Raw genomic sequence first — 18136 nt, forward strand, 5'->3', positions numbered from 1 at the left:
TGACAGCTCAGAGCCTGAAGCCTCCTTCAAATTCTGTGTCTCCTTCTCTCTCTGCCCCTCCCATGCTCATGCTCTGTTTCGCTCTCTCTCTCAATAATAAATAAACGTAAAAAAAAAACATTAAATGTCCAGTTTCCAAAAAATTCCAAGACATACAAAGAAACAGGAAAGTATAACCTATACACTGAGAAAAAAGCAGGCAAGAGAAACTGCCTGTGGTTTTGACCAAATGTCACATTGAAAAGTAAAGGCTTCAAAGTAGTCATTATAAATATGTCCAAAGACTAAAAGAAACCACGTTAAAGAAATAAAGGAAGGTGTGGGGCGCCTGGGTGGCTCAGTAGGTTGAGCATCCGACTTCAGCTCAGATCATGATCTCACAGCTCATGAGTTCAAGCCCCACGTTGGACTCTGTGCTGACAGCTCAGAGCCTGGAGCCTGCTTCAGATTCTGTGTCTCCCTTTCTCTCTGCCCCTAACCCACTCACATTCTGTCTCTGTCTCTCTCAAAAATAAATAAACATTAAAAAAATGTTTAAAAAGGAAATAAAGGAAGATGTGGTGATAATATAACGTTACATGAAGAATATCAACAAACAGGAATTATTTAAAAAGAACTAAGTGGAAATTCTAGAGTTAAAAAAATACAATAACTAAAATGAAAACTTTACTAAAGGGGATTGACAGCAGATGTAAATTGGCAGCAGAATTAGTGAACTTGTAGACAGAATAGAGACTATGCAATATGAAGAACAGAGATAAAAGAGAGTGAAGAAAAATGAACAGAGCCTCAGAGAAATGTAGAACATTAATAATCACACCAACATATGCATAATGAGTGTACCAGAAAGAAAGAAAGAAAGAAAGAAAGAAAGAAAGAAAGAAAGATAAAGGGGAAGAAAAACTATTTGATGAAATAATGGCTGTAACCTTCCAAAGCTTATTAAAAAGAACTTATTAAAATATAATTTATCATCCAGGAAATACAACAAACTCCAAGGAGGAAACACGCAAAGAGAGCCACACATACTTTATAGTAAAAACATTAAAAGCCAAAACAAAGGGAACTTCTTGAAAGTAGCAAGAGAAAAAAAAAAAAAAAAAACTCCTCACTAACAAGGGGACCCAATAAGATTAACAACTGATTTCTTAGCAAAAACAATGCATTGGCTGGAAGGCAGTAGGATAACATTCAAAGCACTCAAAGAAAAAAAACCTGTCAAGCAAGAATACTATATACTGAAAACTTACTTTTCAAAAATGAAGGCAAAATAAAGACATTCCCAGATAAATAAAAACTAGGAAAATTTGTTACTAACAGAACTACCCTACAAGAAATACTAAAGGAAGTTCTTTAGGCTGAAAACAAATGACCTCAGACTGCAATTGAAACACACACACACACACAGCACCAGAATGTATAAATGCACACTTTTTAACCTTCTTCTTTGAACTGATTTTAAAAAGAACTATATAAAAAACTTGTGCGCTCTCTCTCAAAAATAAATACTTTTAAATAAATAAAAAATTAAAAGCAACTGTATAAAATAATATGGATAAAAATTAATTGTTGAGCTTATGACCTGTAGCGATGCAATATATTTGCCAATAACACCACGAAGGAGATGGATGGGAGCACAGCTATACTGGCATAAGGAAATGATTCCAGATGCTAAATCAAACACAAGAGAAGATATGAAGAGAAACATAAATGATAAATACAAAGGCTAGTATAACAGGGGCGCCTGGGTGGGTCAGTCAGTTAAGCGTACAACTTGGGCTCAGGTCATGATCTCGCAGTCCATGAGTTTGAGCCCCGTGTCAGGTTCTGTGCTAATAGCTCAGAGCCTAGACCTTGCTTCGGATTCTGTGTCTCAGTCTCTCTGACCCTCCCCTGCTCGTGCTCATACACTCTTTCTCTCTCTCTCTCTCTCAAAAATAAATAAATGTTAAAAAAAAAAAAAACAAAGGCTAGTCTAACAAAATAAATATTTACTTGCCTTCCTGTCTTCTCTCAGCTTCTTTAAAAGTCATAAATTATATAAAACAATAATTATGACAATATATTGTTAGGACTGCAACATTTACAGATATATATTAAAATAAAACAACAAAGTGGGGAAAGGAAACTATAACTACACAAGAGTTGTTTCTATATATCACTAGAATTACATTATAAAATTCTTAGAAGAAAACATGGTAATTCTTCATGAACTCAAATTTGGCAATGGATTCTTAGGTATAACACAAAAAATATGACAAAAGAAAAAAATAGATAAATTTGACTTTATGAAAATGAAAAGCTTTTCTGCTTCAAAGGACATTATCAAGAAAGTAAAAAGATAACCCACAGAATGGGAGAAAATATTTGCAAATCATATATCTGATAAAGGACCTGAATGTAGAATATATAAAGAATTCTCATATCTCAATAATAAAAAGACCAATAACCCAATTAAAAAATGGGCAAAAGACCTGAATACACATTCCTCAAAAAAAGATATGCAAATGGCTAATAAGCACATGGATAGATGCTCAGCGTCTTTTGTCATTAGGGAAATACAAATCAAAACCACAATGAGATAACACTTCACACCTACTAGGATAGCTAGACTAAAAAAGTAAGATAACAAGAACTATTGGCATTGTCAAGGATGTGGAGAGACTGGAACCCTCCTGTACTTCTGAGGGTGGTGTAAAATGGTGTAGTCCCTTGAAAACCAGTCTAACATTCCTAAAAGAATTAAACATAGAGTTATCATATGATCCAGCAATTCTACTCCTAGGTATCCACTCAAGAGAAATGAAAATTTGTAAATGGATGCTTATAGCAGCATTATTCATAACAGCCAAAAGATAGGAAAAAAAAACCTATGCCCACCAACCAATGAATGCATAAAGGCAATATTGCATAACCACACTGAATATTATTTGGCTATAAAAACAAATGAAGTACTGGGGCGCCTGGGTAGCTCAGTCAGTTAAGCGTCTGACTTTGGCTCAGGTCATGATCTCGCGGTTCATGAATTCGAGGCCCACATCCAGCTCTGTGCTGACAGCTCAGAGCCTGGAGCCTGCTTCAGATTCTGTGTCTCCTCTCTCTGCCCCTTCCCTGCTCATGCTCTCTCTCTTTCTCTTTCTCTCTCTCTCTCTCTAAGAATAAATATTAAAAAAAAAATGAGGTACTTAATATATGCCATAACACAGATGCGCCTTAAAAACACAATACTACTAAGTGAAAGAAGCCAGTCTTAAAAGACCACATATTATTATATGATTCCATTTATGTGAAATGTCCAAAATGACAAACTATAGAAACTGAACATAGATTAGTGGTTTCTTAGGGCTGGTGAGGGAGGGAAATGTGGGCGGGGGGGGGGGGAGGGTGATAGGCAAAAGGGTAGCAAGTTTGTTTTTAAGGTAATAAAGATGTAAAATTGGCTATGGTGACAGTGATACGTATCATTACATATATTAAAATCCATTGAATTTCAGGGCACCTGTGTGGCTCAGTTGTTTGAGCATCCTACTCTTGATCCATGCTGAGCTTGGAGCCTCCTTAAGATTCTCTCTCTCTCCCTTTACCCCTCTCCCCTACTCGTGCTCTAAAATTAAAAAAATTAAGTTAATCATTGTTAATTACAAGTGTGCTGATTGATTTTACAAAAATAAAAAATAAATAAAAACCACTGAATTGCACACTTTAAATAGGTGAATTATATGGTATGTGAATGAATCTCAAAAAAGATTTTTTTTTAAACAAATGAAGAAAAGTATATGATCAGGATCAGGATCAAGAATTAACCCTTTAAACTTAGATAAAAAGCATTGTGGTCTAACCACATACCATATAAGTATTGTTGAAAAAAGTTCTATCACTCATAATTCATGTCTTTTTATTTTAGGGAGAGAGAGAATGAGCACGAGTGGGGGAGAGGGGCAGAGGGAGTTCAGCACAGAGCCCGATGCTGGGCTCAATCCCACAATCCTGAGATCATGACCTAGGCCGAAATGAGTCAAACGCTCAACCAACTCAGGTACTCATCAGGCGCCCCAAAACTCACGTCTTTTTAATATTAACTAATGTAGTAGAGAGGCAACTGTATAATAAATCATTACAATTTAAATCTTATCATACTTTAAATCATTACAATTTAAATCTTACAACACTTACAATTTTAATAAAAAAACTTTTATGTTTAAGGTGTTTCCCTCTATTAACAGTGCTCTAGTGTAAGTATCTTTATAATTCAACATTTATTGTATGTTTAATGCCTGCAAGAGTCTTATTTACCTTTATATGAATACCTGACAGAGAAAGCAATAAATGAATGAATGGCCTTAAAGGCTGCCATTTATCTATACTAGGATTTAGTTACCTCATCTGCAAAATTAGAAGGCTGGACATGATCTTCTCTAAAGCAGCACTGTTGGACAGAACTTTCTGCAATGATGGAAATGTTCCATATCTATGTACCTTTTTAGCCCTTGGAATGTGGCTAATGCAACCAAGGAATTAAAATTTTAATTTAATTTAAATTTTAACAGCCACATGAAGCTGGTGACTACCATATTGCACAGTAAATAATCCAGTAAATAATCCTGTGTGAAAAACACATTTTACAGTGCATCCCAGTAATCGCATACATGTGGCAAAGTACATATACACATAAAACAGTACATAAAACAATACTTCCCTTAATATGTATAAAGCACTGACATTTTCTTTCTTATTCTACTGAATTTCATATAAAAAAAGACTGATCCAACTTATTAACATGTTTCATAACACTGCACTAAGGTTCCTTTCAGCTCTAAAATATTATGCTATATACTAATGATTGTCCTAAAAGTATGAAAGCCTTATAACCATTCCTTCATCTCCCAGTTAAATCTACATTTTTTCAAATTATGGCAAGAATTGCATGCCTTTAAGAAGCAGAAAACAAAAGTAACATCTTTGTTTTTTCACACTTTGGAAATGGTAACCACAGGGAATGGTAGGATGTACAGAAGACAGTGGAAGAAGAAAGTTGTGGGGACAGTGTTCATGAAAAGAGAGAAATTTATTTACATCACTTCCTCTGAAACTCCCAGTAACTTCTTCTTCCCCCCATCCCCCCAGCCTGACAAAGTCCTACAAATATTATTTTAACTTCATTAGGCTTATTAGAGGACTACAGAATAAGAATGGTTCCCAAGAGGTCATGTGTTACAAACTTTCAACTATATTAGTTGAACAAAATAAATTAGTCATATTAGCCATATTAGCCATATTAGTGTTTTAAAACCTTTAATAAAATGATCTGGATTTGCTTCTAGATCTAGCCTGATCTGCTGCTTCTATCCTGAACTCTTCAGTAGCCTAAACTACATGCAGTTCTACAAAAGGTCCATGCTCTCTCTTACCTGTGGGCCTTTGCACACACTATTCCCTCTTTAGCTAATTTCTCTTAACTTTTTAAGGCCTTGGCTTAGTAGATATCAGTTATTCAAGGCATTTTCCCACCTCAAAATTAGATTAGATGCCCCTCAAGTACACTCTTTTAGTACTCTGTACCCTTCCCATCATTGCACTACTGTATTATAATTGCCTGTTTACTTACCTTTTTCCCTTACTAGATTTTAGACTCTTCAAGGACAGGGCCTGTATTTTATTCTGCTGTAACCTCTACTGCTGTAAAGGTGCTCAATAATCACTGGATGAACGAATGCATATAATTTCTCCGGCATTCCACATGCCTAGTGTCATTCCCTATTCTCCCTGCTTAAAATGTTCTCCTCAGTTCTATCACCAGCATGAGATCCTCTCTATAATCTGGTCCTTAATTATCCCTATTTCCTCTAGATGCTTACTGCCCTTATTGTTTATACTATTCATTTGATATTTAACCTACTTACATTGTTTAGTTATTCTTGTAATACATAAATACAAACTCCTTAACTAAACTGATCAATCTTGAAGGCATTAATGTATGTTTCTCTTGGTACCCTCATTATCTAGCATAGTGCTATGTACAATGTAGACATTAAACATCTGTTCACGTGGAATCAAAATTTATGAGGGTGCTTCCCAAACAAAACTGACAATGCTTCAGCGATACTGATGAACAAGTGGTGGCAATTAAACGTTTTGCCAATATATAGGAAATAAAAAGATATACCAAAGTACAAATATGAATATTTTTTTGTAACTGCTAAGAGAGAATTATGGACACAAATTAAGAGACACTATAACAAAAACTACATTCATTAATTAAAGATAAGCAGCCTTATGGCTTCCAAAGCGACCTGTGTACACAGAAGAACACTGTTTTCAGATCAAAAGACAATCGTGTTTACATACGAATTTAGGGCGGTCTATGTTTTGGAGAGAAAGATAGGTATGTTTTTGGCCTATCAGGAAGCACTGTCAGCAGAGAGTTAACTGTGCCAACTCAGCCTCTTGTTTACAGGTAGTTCTGCTGTCATGTTACAATGCTTCCCAAATACTACTTTCAAGAGAGTAAAATCTGAACCATGGCCATATTAGTCCCAAATTCCATTACTAACTTTGGAAAAGTTGCCAGTTTTCCTTGCATTTAGAAAGGTAAGCAATCTGGGGATCCCGTCTACCCCATCTTTTAAACTACGAAGGGCGGGGGGAGGGAAACAAACACGTAAATCCTTTGAGAATAACTAGTGCTCCAGGTGCCCTCTGCCCGGAACCTTCCGTTCCATTCCCTTGCCGTACCACAAAGGTTTTCTTCCCCCCTTCCTCAAATTACCACCCCTAATTTCCTTCACTTACTGATGTTCCGAGTTAGCCCTGACAACCTTTCTTCTTGGCTTTCTCTCTGACCCGAGGACATGAGAGCAAACTTTTCCATAGGTCCCTTTGTCCTTCACCCTACTCTTCCACGTGAATGTCATCTCACCTGGGAAATTCGAGCAGCTCCCGAGGCGCCGAGCTGACGTGATCTCCGCTGAGGACCTGCACCACGGACAGAGACTAGAGACCGAATCAGAATCGCCAAGTGCCGACGCTTTTCAAAGGCAGTCGCTGCGGCTGCCCAGCGTGAAGAATGTATCACGAGCAGCGCCATCTTGAGCGAGGAAAGAGGAATCTAGAGCAGAGAATTGTGGGACGCTGGCGGACTCCACTCAGCTACCTTAATCTTCTCTCCCCTCCCCCTCGTTTTCTCAGGGCCCGAGACCGGAAATAGCTTCTCTGCAAGGAGTCAGGTACTTGGGCTTAACAGCTATATTTTCTAGGGCCTTTGAGTGCTTTACACAACCGGGAATTGTAGAATAACGTCTTTCTCTCTTTTTTTAGATTTGCCACATAAAATACAGGATGCACAATTAAATTTTAACTTGGGATAAACGAGTCATTTTTTAGTATGTCTCAAATACTGCATTTGCTAAATCCGCCAACCCCTATCTTGTCCAGTCATTCCACTTTTCTCTTACAGCCTTCAACTCAGTGCAACGCTTCACTCCGTTTTCCCTCTGCATATTTTTCTCTTCACTCTCTTGTGCACTAACGCTTAGATTAAATTTACAGATACTAATTTCCCCAGGGTGGAGACTTCAGGAACCTTGAGATTCACTGGGTTTCGGGCTTACTCGCTTTCGCGCAATCCTTGGGGCAGTTTTCCTTTGGTCTGTTGCTCTTGGGACACACACACACACACACATATTTACTCTGCTAATTTGCATCTCTTTCTAGCTTTTCCATTTGGTTTCTGCAGCATCCCTAATTACTGCAAAACAGCTAGATTGGCTAATGGATGGTAAAGTGAAAATGTATGGAGGAAAAGTCCATTTTTAAAAACAGGTTTATATTCTTTTTTTTACCACTATCATCAAGCAAAATGATACCGAAATAAATGTTACAGTTTTCCAGAAAACTGCATTTCCAAATGTCAGCGTTGCCTAAAACCCTGTAGACAGTGAAGCAGTTGCAATTTTATATACATTACTGCGTTCTCAAAGTTTTTACACGAGACAGGTAAATAATTATGAACTCCTTATATAGAGGCATGATGGACTGTTAAGTCTGATGAAGACAAAAGAAATGCATGGCCCATGTAGTTACTTTGTTTCAAGATTCATCCTACACTCAGGTTTCCAGAGAAGAGGATGCTTGAGCAGAGTTATTTAAAGAATAAAATTTCCAACTGAAGAGGCTGAACGGAGTTCCATGTAAAAGAAATGTCATGTTTAAAAGCAAGAAGGTATAAGAAAACATTTCCATGTTCGAGATTCTAGGGAGCATATGATAGAGTAGCAGGAGAGAAGCTCGGATAAGCAGAGGCCTGATGGGGAAGGACCTCATATTTCATTCTTAGAAGTTAGTGCTTGATACTATAGCCAATGGAGAGTTTTAATCAGGAGAGTAACATGATCAGATTTGTATTTACATTATACCATTCTGGATTAAGTGGAAAGGTCGGACTGAAGGGAGTTCAGATTGGAGTCATGGTTAGTGCAATAGTTCAGTTATAAAATAAAGGCCTGAACATGGCAGTAGCAGTGGAAATAGATCAATTCTAGAGATATTATGAGATAGCATTGACAGGACTTACTAATTGTATGTTTCTGGCTTATTATTGTCTTGTTAACAGATTAGTAATGGTCTCTTTTATTAATGCCTATGTCATCATCAGTAAATATTTATTCAGCATAGATTCTGGGTTAGAGAGCAACACTCTACAATAGAGAAACCCTAGACTCTTCCAGCAATTTCTTTTAGGGCTGAATATTGCCACTGAATCTTTCTATTCAGGTAAAGCATTGTCCAATAATGCTCTATTTAAAAAAAAAAAAAAATATATATATATATATATATATATATATATATATATAGGAATCAGGGCGCCTGGGTGGCTCAGTCAGTTAAGCGTTCGACTTCGGCTCAGGTCATGATCTCACGGTCCATGAGTTCGAGCCCCGCGTCAGGCTCTGTGCTGAAAGTGTAATGCCCCCGATTTCGAATCCAAGAGACCACCAAGGAGCCGATACTGATGCAAACACACGAGGGTTTATTTGCAAGCTCGAGCTTGGGCCCAAGTATACCTGACACAGCAGAGCAGGGACCTGGACCCCTAGGTTAAGAGGCGTAGCAGTTTTATAGGGACCAGGGGCCAGTGAGATTGTAACACACACAGAAAGTTGCACATTCATGTCATTCCACACGCAGGTGGCCAATTGAATTACAATTTACCCTATAGTAACTGTTTGAACTAGCCTATCACTCTGGTCAGAATTGGCACGCAAGTTTGGCAGGCAAAATGCGGGGTTTGCATTCTTGGGCGGTTAGGGGTTCCGCATTCCTATTTGAGCCTGTTTCCAGTAAGGGTGTGCTCAGCGGCTTGACTAGGGTGGGGGAGTGTCTTAAGCAATAAGTGGGTCATGTGGGGGTTATACATGAGATGGTGGGTGTAGCACAAAATGGAGTTAGTCTTGCTCTGCTTGTCCAGGGGTAGGGGATTTTTGCAAAATTCCTTGGGTCCCACAGAAGCTCAGAGCCTGGAGCCTGCTTCGGATTCTGTGTCTCCCTCTCTCTCTGACCCTCCCTCATTCATGCTCTGTCTCTCTCTGTCTCAAAAATAAATAAACATTAAAAAATTTTTTTAATGGGAATCTATATACCATATATTTTGTGAGAAATTAGATATTGTGGTAGGGTTCCCTCCCTAAGCAAAGAAAAAAAAAAAAAAGACCTCAAGGCAACCTTCCTATTTGCTTACTTGACAACATCCTTCACTACCTTATAACATGAGACCACTTAATCAGACTATAGGTTTGTATGTTACCTTTTTGAGAGACAAAGAAATTTAAAAAATGTAAAAACTACACCACATGGCATTCGGGGCTCAGTTCTTTGGGTATGAACCCAGCTGAGTGGTGCTGGCAGGAATAAAGTTGCTTCCTGGAAAGAAAAGCTTCAGTCTCATGACTCTCTGTGTGAGAATCCTGCTACAATGTAATGTGACAAAAGAATATTTTGAATTTTTATACTTCCAGAAACACACATTATTTTGCTGGATCTTAAAAATAGATTTTGGAAGGTATTCCTTGTTCCTAATAGATAAAGAAGACCAGGGCCTTGTGGTTTTAGAGTTAGAGTTAGAACTAGACCAGGGGTAGTCTGGCTGCTATTCCATTGCTCTGTACACTAAAGATGTTGCCTATATTCAAAGACAAGATTTAATTAAAAGTCTCTAGAGTCTGTATACAATCAAAAGATTTTAAATTAGGAAAGACCACAGAATTCTAAAACACCTGACCCTACAGATGATTTCTCAGGATTCTTGATAAGTTTCATTAATGTCTAAAGGCATTATTGGCATGGAACAATAGTTGTGCAGTCTTTGAATGGAGTCAACTTATTTTTACTGAAGTACTGTTTGTTCATTGTAAGTCAACTCTTCTGATTAAGAAATGTGAATCACAAAACAGAGTGCCTGGGTGGCTCAATAGCTTAAGCGTCCGACTTTGGCTCAGGTCATAATCTCACGGTTTGTGGGTTCGAGCCCCGCGTTGGGCAATTTGCTGGCAGCTTAGAGCCTGGAGCCTGCTGCGGATTCTGTGTCTCTCTGTCTCTTTCTGCCCCTCCCCTGCTCACACTCTGTCTCTATCAAAAATAAATTTAAAAGAAAAAAAAAGGGAACGTTCCTCATGGGGATGTCACATCCTGGGCAACCCTTCTTTAAAAGAAAAAAAAAAGAAAAAGAAATGTGAATCACATTGGAATACACAAGGAGTTACTCTATGATGAGCTAAAGTGGATCAAACATGAGCCAAAAGAGTCAAAGAAAATTTCCAGTGCTCCCAAAAATAGAACATGAAGCATCGTGAGAGTTGTGCACTGGTGGAGAACTGCAGCAACAGACAGACCAACTTGGCCTGCAGCAACTTGACACATAAGTGTCTGAAATAATTAGAGACATAGCACGCAGTAAAAGCCACTGTATTTGGCTATTTCAAACTCAGATCAGATGATAGCACTTTACTTATGCAATAATTATATGTGTATAGTATTTTGCAATTTACAAAGTGCTTTTTAATACCTTATTTTATCCTCACATCAACATTGGAGAATAGATATTATTCATTAATATTCATATATTTATGAGGAAACAGGTTGTGGCTTGACAGGGGTCACAGAGCTAATGGGATGAAGACCAAACCTAGGTTTTATGACTCCAAATACAGTGATCTTTCCACTTAATTACACCTGGAATGTGGAAGAAACACTTAAATACTTTAAGGCCACAGTGGCCTTTTCTATTTCTATAAAATGCCAGAACCTATTCCTACCTGAGTGCCTTTGCACTTGCTTTTTTCTCTACTTAGAACATCATTCCTGAAGAATTTTAATGATTCAAATATCACTATTTAGAGAAGTTTTTCAAGACACCTTATCTAAAGAAGCTACTTCCTGTCCCTGCCTCTCTCTGTCACATTGCCTTGTTTCATTTCCCTTAAAATCTTGCTACTCGAATGGTGGTCCATGGACCACTAGCATTGACATCACTTGGGGGCTTATAAGAAATGAAGAATCTTGGGGCGTCTGGGTGGCTCAGTTGGTTAGGTGTCCGACTGCAGCTCAGGTCATGATCTTGTGGTTAGTGAGTTTGAGCCCTGCATGGGGCTCTGTGCTGGCAGCTCGCAGCCTGGAGCCTCCTTCAGGTTCTGTGTCTCCCCCCTCTCTCTTCCCCTCCCATGCTCTTGCTCTGTCTCTCAATAATAAATAAAGGTTAAAAAAAATTCAAAAAAAGAAATGGAGAATCTCAAGCCCCACTCCAGACCTAATGATTCAGTATCTGCATTTTAATAAGAGTTCCCTAAGCTAGTCATATGCACATTAAAATTTGAGAAGCACTTTTAAAGCACATATAACTCTCTGAAACTAACTTATTTGTCTATTTTTAACATTAAGAAATATTTCATCATTACTAAAAATTAAGAAAGAAAAGACAATGGACACCCATATACCTGCAACCCAGCTTAGTCATATCATAACATTTTATTATATTTGCTTTAGATCTTAAAAATAATAATTTAGCAAAGACTCCTGTGTTGCTCCTCTCTAATCTTAGACTCTTTGTCCATGTAGGTGTATTCCTGTTTTATTCTTTATGTTATTTTGATGGAATTTAGAAAGAAGAGGGGATAATTAAACTTAATCCACTGCAATAATCTGGATGTCCTACATATTTTATGAGGCTAGTATAAACACCAAACATGGACAAGGATTATATAAGAAAATTACATGTCAACATAAAGAGAAATCAAGGAATCGATCCCATTTATGATAGCACCAAGACCCATAAAATACCTAGGAATAAATCTAACCAAAGAGGTGAAAAATCTATACACTGAAAACTATAGAAAACTTATGAAATAAATTGAAGAAGACACAAAAAAATGGAAAGATTCCATGCTCCTGGATAGGAAGAACAAATATTCTTAAAATGTCAATACTACCCAAAGCAATCTACACATTCAATGTAATCCCTATCAAAGTAACACCAGCATTCTTCACAGAGCTAGAACAAATATTCCTAAAATTTTATGGAACCAGAAAAGACCCTGAATAGCCAAAGCAATCTTGAAAAAGAAAACCAAAGTAGGAGGCATCACAATCCCGGACTTCAAGCTATACTACAAGGCTGTAATCATCCAGACAGTATGGTACTGGCACAAGAACAGACACTCAGATCAGTGGAACAGAATAGAGAACCCAGAAATGGACCCACAAATGTATAGCCAACTAATCTTTGACAAAGCAGAAAGAATAGCCCATGGAATAAAGAAAGTCTCTTCAACAAGTGGTGCTGGGAAAACTGGACAGCGACATGCTGAAGAATGAACCTGGACCACTTTCTTACACCATACACAAAAACAAACTCAAAATAGATGAAAGACCTCAATGTAAGACAGGAAGCCATCAAAATCCTTGAGGAGAAAGGCAAAAACCTCTTTGATCTTAGCCGCAGCAACTTCTTATTCAACACGTCACTGGAGGCAAGGGAAACAAAAGCAAATTGAACTACTGGGACCTCATCAAAATAAAAAGCTTCTGCACAGCGAAGGAAACAATCAGCAAAACCAAAAGGAAACCTACAGAATGGGAGAAGATATTTGCAAACGACATATAAAGGGTTAGTATCCAAAATCTATAAAGAACTTATCAACCTCAACACCCAAAAAACGAATAATCCAGTGAAGAAATGGGCAAAAGACATGAATAGACCCTTCTCCAAAGAAGACATCCAGATGGCCAACTGACACATGAAAAACTGCTCAGCTTCACTCATCATCAGGAAAATACAAATCAAAACCACAAAGAGATACCACCTTACACCTGTCAGAATGGCTAACATTAACAACTCAGGCAACAACAGATGTTGGCGAGGATGCGGAGAAAGAGGATCTCTTTTGCATTGTTGGTGGGAATGCAAGCTGGTGCAGCCACTCTGGAAAACAGTATGGAGGTTCCTCAAAAAACTAAAAATAGAACTACCCTATGACCCAGCAATTGCACTACTAGGTATTTACCCATGGGATACAGGTGTGCTGTTTTGAAGGGACACATGCACCCAATGTTTATAGCAGCACTATCAACAATAGCCAAAGTATGGAAAGAGTCCAAATGTCCCTCAATGGATGAATGGATAAAGAAGAAGTGGTATATATATACAATGGAGTATTACTTGGCAATCAAAAAGAATGAAATCTTGCCATTTGCAAGTACGTGGATGGAATTGAAGGGTATTATGCTAAGTGAAATTAGAGAAAGACAAATATCATATGACTTCATTCATATGAGGACTTTAAGAGACAAAAGAGATGAATGTAAGGGAAGGGTAACAAAAATAATATAAAAACAGGGAGGGGGACAAAATAGAAGAGACTCATAAATATGGAGAACAAAGTGAGGGTTACTGGAGGGGTTGTGTGAGGGGGGATGGGCTAAATGGGTAAGGAGCACTAAGGAATCTATTCCTGAAATCATTGTAGCACTAGGGGCGCCTGGGTGACTCAGTCGGCTGAGTGTCGGACTTCAGCTCAGGTCATGATCTCGCACTCCATGAGTTCGAGCCCCACGTCAGGCTCTGTGCTGACAGCTCAGAGCCTGGAGCCTGCTTCAGATTCTGTGTCTCCCTCTCTCTTTGCCCCTCCCCTTCTCATGCTCTGCCCCTATCTCAAAAATAAACAAAAACATTAAAAGATAATTTAAGAAAAAAAATCATTGTAGCACTATATGCTAATTTGGGTGTAAATTATAAAAAAAATTTAATTAAAAAATTATAAAAAATAGAAAATTACAAGTCAATCTTACTTATGAGCATAAATGAAAAACTAGAAAAATAAAATAGTGAACTCAATCCAGCACTGATGTATAAAAAAATGCATCAAAACCAAGTAGGCTTTATCCCAGAAATGCAAAGATGGCTGAATATATATACATATACTAACATGTATTCTTTAGCTTTTGGGAGTAATTTACCTATATATCCCCTTATATCAAAGTTGTTAATTGTCTGTATGATAGGCAAATTTTAAACAGAATATATATAGAAGAAGCACATAATTCAGAAAATGTATTCAATAAAATTCAACACTCATTCAAATTTCAGTTTAGTTTATACTGTTTATTCTTAATATTGTTTAAGTATCTTTTCACATTTTTCTCAACATTGCACTAACCCTATTTTATTATTAATTTTATTCATTTTTTATTATACGTAATATCAGTTCTAAAATTTATTACAAATATTATACATTATTATTATATATTACCTGCATTGCTCAAATCTTTGTTGTTTAAATTCCAGAGTTTGACATCTAGCACACATACTGTCAGGCATCTTCTACTCTAGTATGCAAATTTGCAGCTATCTCATTTCCCCTTAGTCCAAAAAATTCTAATTATTTGTTAAAAGTATTGCCCACTGTTTAACATTTAAAATTATTTAATGTACTGTGTCAAAAGTATTATTACTTAAGGGGCAACAGAGTTAATCCCTTTGGTTGAAGTATTTTGTATTTGCAGGGCGCCTGGGTGACTCAGCCGGCTAAGCATCAGACCTCAGCTTGGGTCATGATCTCTTGGTTCATGAGGTCAGGCCCCGCTTAAGACTGATGACAGCTCAGAGCCTGGGGCCTGCTCTGGTTTCTGTGTCTCCTTCTCTCTCTGCCCCTCCCCCACTCATGCGCGCGCTCTCTCTCAAAAATAAATAAACACTTAAAATTTTTTAATAAAATAACTAGTGGGGTGCCTGGGTGGCTCAGTCGGTTAAAGCATCCGACTTCGGCTCAGGTAATGATCTCACGGTTTGTGAGTTAGAGCCCCACATCAGGCTCTGTGCTGACAGCTGGGAGCCTGGAGCCTGCTTTGGATTCTGTGTCTCCTTCCCTCTCTGCCCCTCCCCCACTTATGCTCTGTCTCTATCAAAAATAAATAAATGTAAAATAAACAAACAAATAAATAAATAAAATAACTAGTTGTCACAGTACATATTGGCAACACTTTAAAAAAATAAAATAGGGGCGCCTGGGTGGCTCAGTTGGTTGGGCGTCCAACTTTGCTCAGGTCATGATCTCACAGTTTGTGAGTTGGAGTCCTGCATTGGGCTCGGTGCTGACAGCTTGGAGCCTGGAGCCTGCTTCGGATTCTGTGTGTGTCTCTCTCTCTAACCCTCACCCGCTCACACTCTCTCTCTCAAAAATAAATAAACATTAAAGAAAAAAAATTTTTTTAAATAATAAAATAAAATAAGGCCCTTACTATTATGGTATTACTGTCAATTTCTCCCATTAGGTCTGTTAATATTTGCTTTATGAATTTAGGTGTTCCTATATTGTGTGCACAAATATTTACAAACATTGCATCTTCTTGTTAGATTGCTCTCCTTATCATTATGGAATGCTCTTCTGTTTCTCTTATTACAGCCTTTGTTTTATGTCTATTTTCCCTGATACAAGTATTGCTACTCTGGCTTTTTTTTTTTTTCTTTTTACTTGTTTGCTTGAAATATCTCTCTGCATCTCTTCACTTTCAGTCTATGTGTATTTTTAAATCTGAACTGAGCCTTTTGTAGGCAACATTTAGAGGGGTATTTTTTTTTTTATCCAGACAGTAACCCTATATATTTTGATTAGAACATTGAGTCCATTGGGGCTCCTGGGTATTTCAGTTGGTTAAATCATCTGACTCTCGGTTTTGGCTCAGGTCATGATCTCACAAATCATGAGTTCAAGCCCTGCATAGGGCTCTGTGCTGATGGTATGGAGCTTGATTGGGATTCTCTGTCTCTCTCTCTCTCTCTCTCTCTCTCTCTGTCCCTCCCCCTCTAATGCTCTCTCTCTGTCTCTCTCTCACAAAAATAAATAAACGTTAAAAAAAAAAAAAAACTAACTAGTTGGGACGCCTGGGTGGCTCAGTCGGTTAAGCGGCTGACTTCGGCTCAGGTCATGATCTCGCGGTTCATGAGTTCCAGCCCTGGGTCAGGCTCTGTGCTGACAGCTCGGAGCCTGGAGCCTGCTTCAGATTCTGTGTCTCCCTCTCTTTCTGCCCCACCCCCTCTCACACTTTGTGTCTGTCTCTCAAAATAAACGTTAAAAAATTTAAAAAAATAAATAATTAGTTGTCAGAGTATATATTGGCAACACATTAAAAAATAAAAGAAGATATTTCATATTTGTTGAAACGTTCTTTGAGATTAGTTTGTTTCAGTTGTTTCATATGTAAAGCTTAGGTTCAATATAGGTTTATCTGGTTAAGTTTGTTTACTGTATTGTTAAAATTTTTGAATCCTTAATAAATTTAATCTGCTTTATCTAACAATAATCACAGAGGGTCTGTTGACATTTTTCACTAAGGCCAAACAATTTCCTTGTTTATTTTATGATTCTGTCAGATTTTCTCTTTTGGATATTTCAAACAGCCATACCCCAATCTCAAGAGGGACCATGACCTTCACTCCCAGATGTTTTTCTTCAGATTCTCCATAGACTATGAATGGTTGCACCACAGAAACATTTCTCAAAGTTCAGCATATGTGCCCCACCATTGTGCCTCTTTCACAACAGGACAATTGGGATTATTGCTAAGTGCTAAATAGTCTACTTTTAAAGAGTTCCCAAAACCCACTCGGTTTTCTTTATGACTTTCATATTTATTAGCTTCAAATTCAATTTGAATTAAAGCCTCTTAGTATGTTTCTTGTGTTCACTCTGCCCCCCACAAAACATCACATATTTCAATGACTTTCTTTTAGAATTTAAGGAGAAATGGCAAAAACTGGTCTTAGATATCCTGCAGTGTCTGATAACCTTTTTCCCCCTCCAGATCCACTGCAGGCCACTAGTTATGGAGTCACAGTTTTGCCTTCTCACTTTCTTGATCATCACTCATGTGTTTCCATTTCATTAAACTCTTCTTACAACCCTGTGCCTAGTTAATTCTAGGGCAATTTTAATTAAATGCTTTAAGGTTACATATTTATATAAGGTTTTCATTGTGTCCAAAGTATTAGAGGCCCTATTTTTTAGAAGATTTTATTTTAGTTCCAGTATTATTAATATACAGTGTTATATTTGTTCAGGTGTACAATATAGTGCTTCAACACTTACATATAAAACCTAATGCTCATCACAAGTGCACTCCTTAATCCCCATCCCCTATTTCACCATACTTCCACCCACCTCCCCTCTGGTAAACACCAGTTTGTTCTCTATAGTTAAGAGTCTGTTTCTTGGTTTGTATTTATCTCTCATTTTTTTCCTTTGCTTATTTGTTTTGTTTCTTAAATTCCACATATGAGTGACATCATATGGTATTTGTCTTTCTCTGACTTCCTTTGCTTAGCATTACACACTCAAGCTCCATCCATGTTGTTGCAAATGGCAAGATTTCATTCTGTTTATGGCTGAGTAATATTCCATTGAATATATATACCACTTTTTTATCCATTCATCAGTCAATGGACATTTGGGCTGCTTCCACTATTTGGCTATTGAAACTCCTAGTTAACTAGGAATAGAAAAAATCTTCTCTAAACTGGTAAAGCGTATCTCTCATCACACAAAAAAACTCCATCAAATGCTTTACTTAATGATGACACTTTAGTAGTTTCCTC

At 37.5% G+C, this 18136-nt stretch overlaps 1 protein-coding gene across 1 annotated transcript in view; it reads right to left on the reverse strand.

Annotated features, from left to right (window-relative positions):
* The window catches only part of ABCB7 (ATP binding cassette subfamily B member 7), a 144338-nt gene extending 137225 nt beyond the window's left edge, over window positions 1-7113 (reverse strand). Inside the window, exon 1 of the mRNA XM_027053786.2 lies at window positions 6917-7113. Within this exon, the coding sequence (XP_026909587.1) occupies window positions 6917-7084 (168 nt within the window). The 5' untranslated portion in view covers window positions 7085-7113. The remainder of the gene's footprint in view (window positions 1-6916) is intronic.
* Between the last annotated feature and the right edge of the window lie 11023 nt (window positions 7114-18136).

The sequence above is a fragment of the Acinonyx jubatus genome, chromosome X (genome assembly GCF_027475565.1).
Source record: "Acinonyx jubatus isolate Ajub_Pintada_27869175 chromosome X, VMU_Ajub_asm_v1.0, whole genome shotgun sequence".
Classification (NCBI taxonomy): Eukaryota; Metazoa; Chordata; class Mammalia; order Carnivora; family Felidae; genus Acinonyx; species Acinonyx jubatus.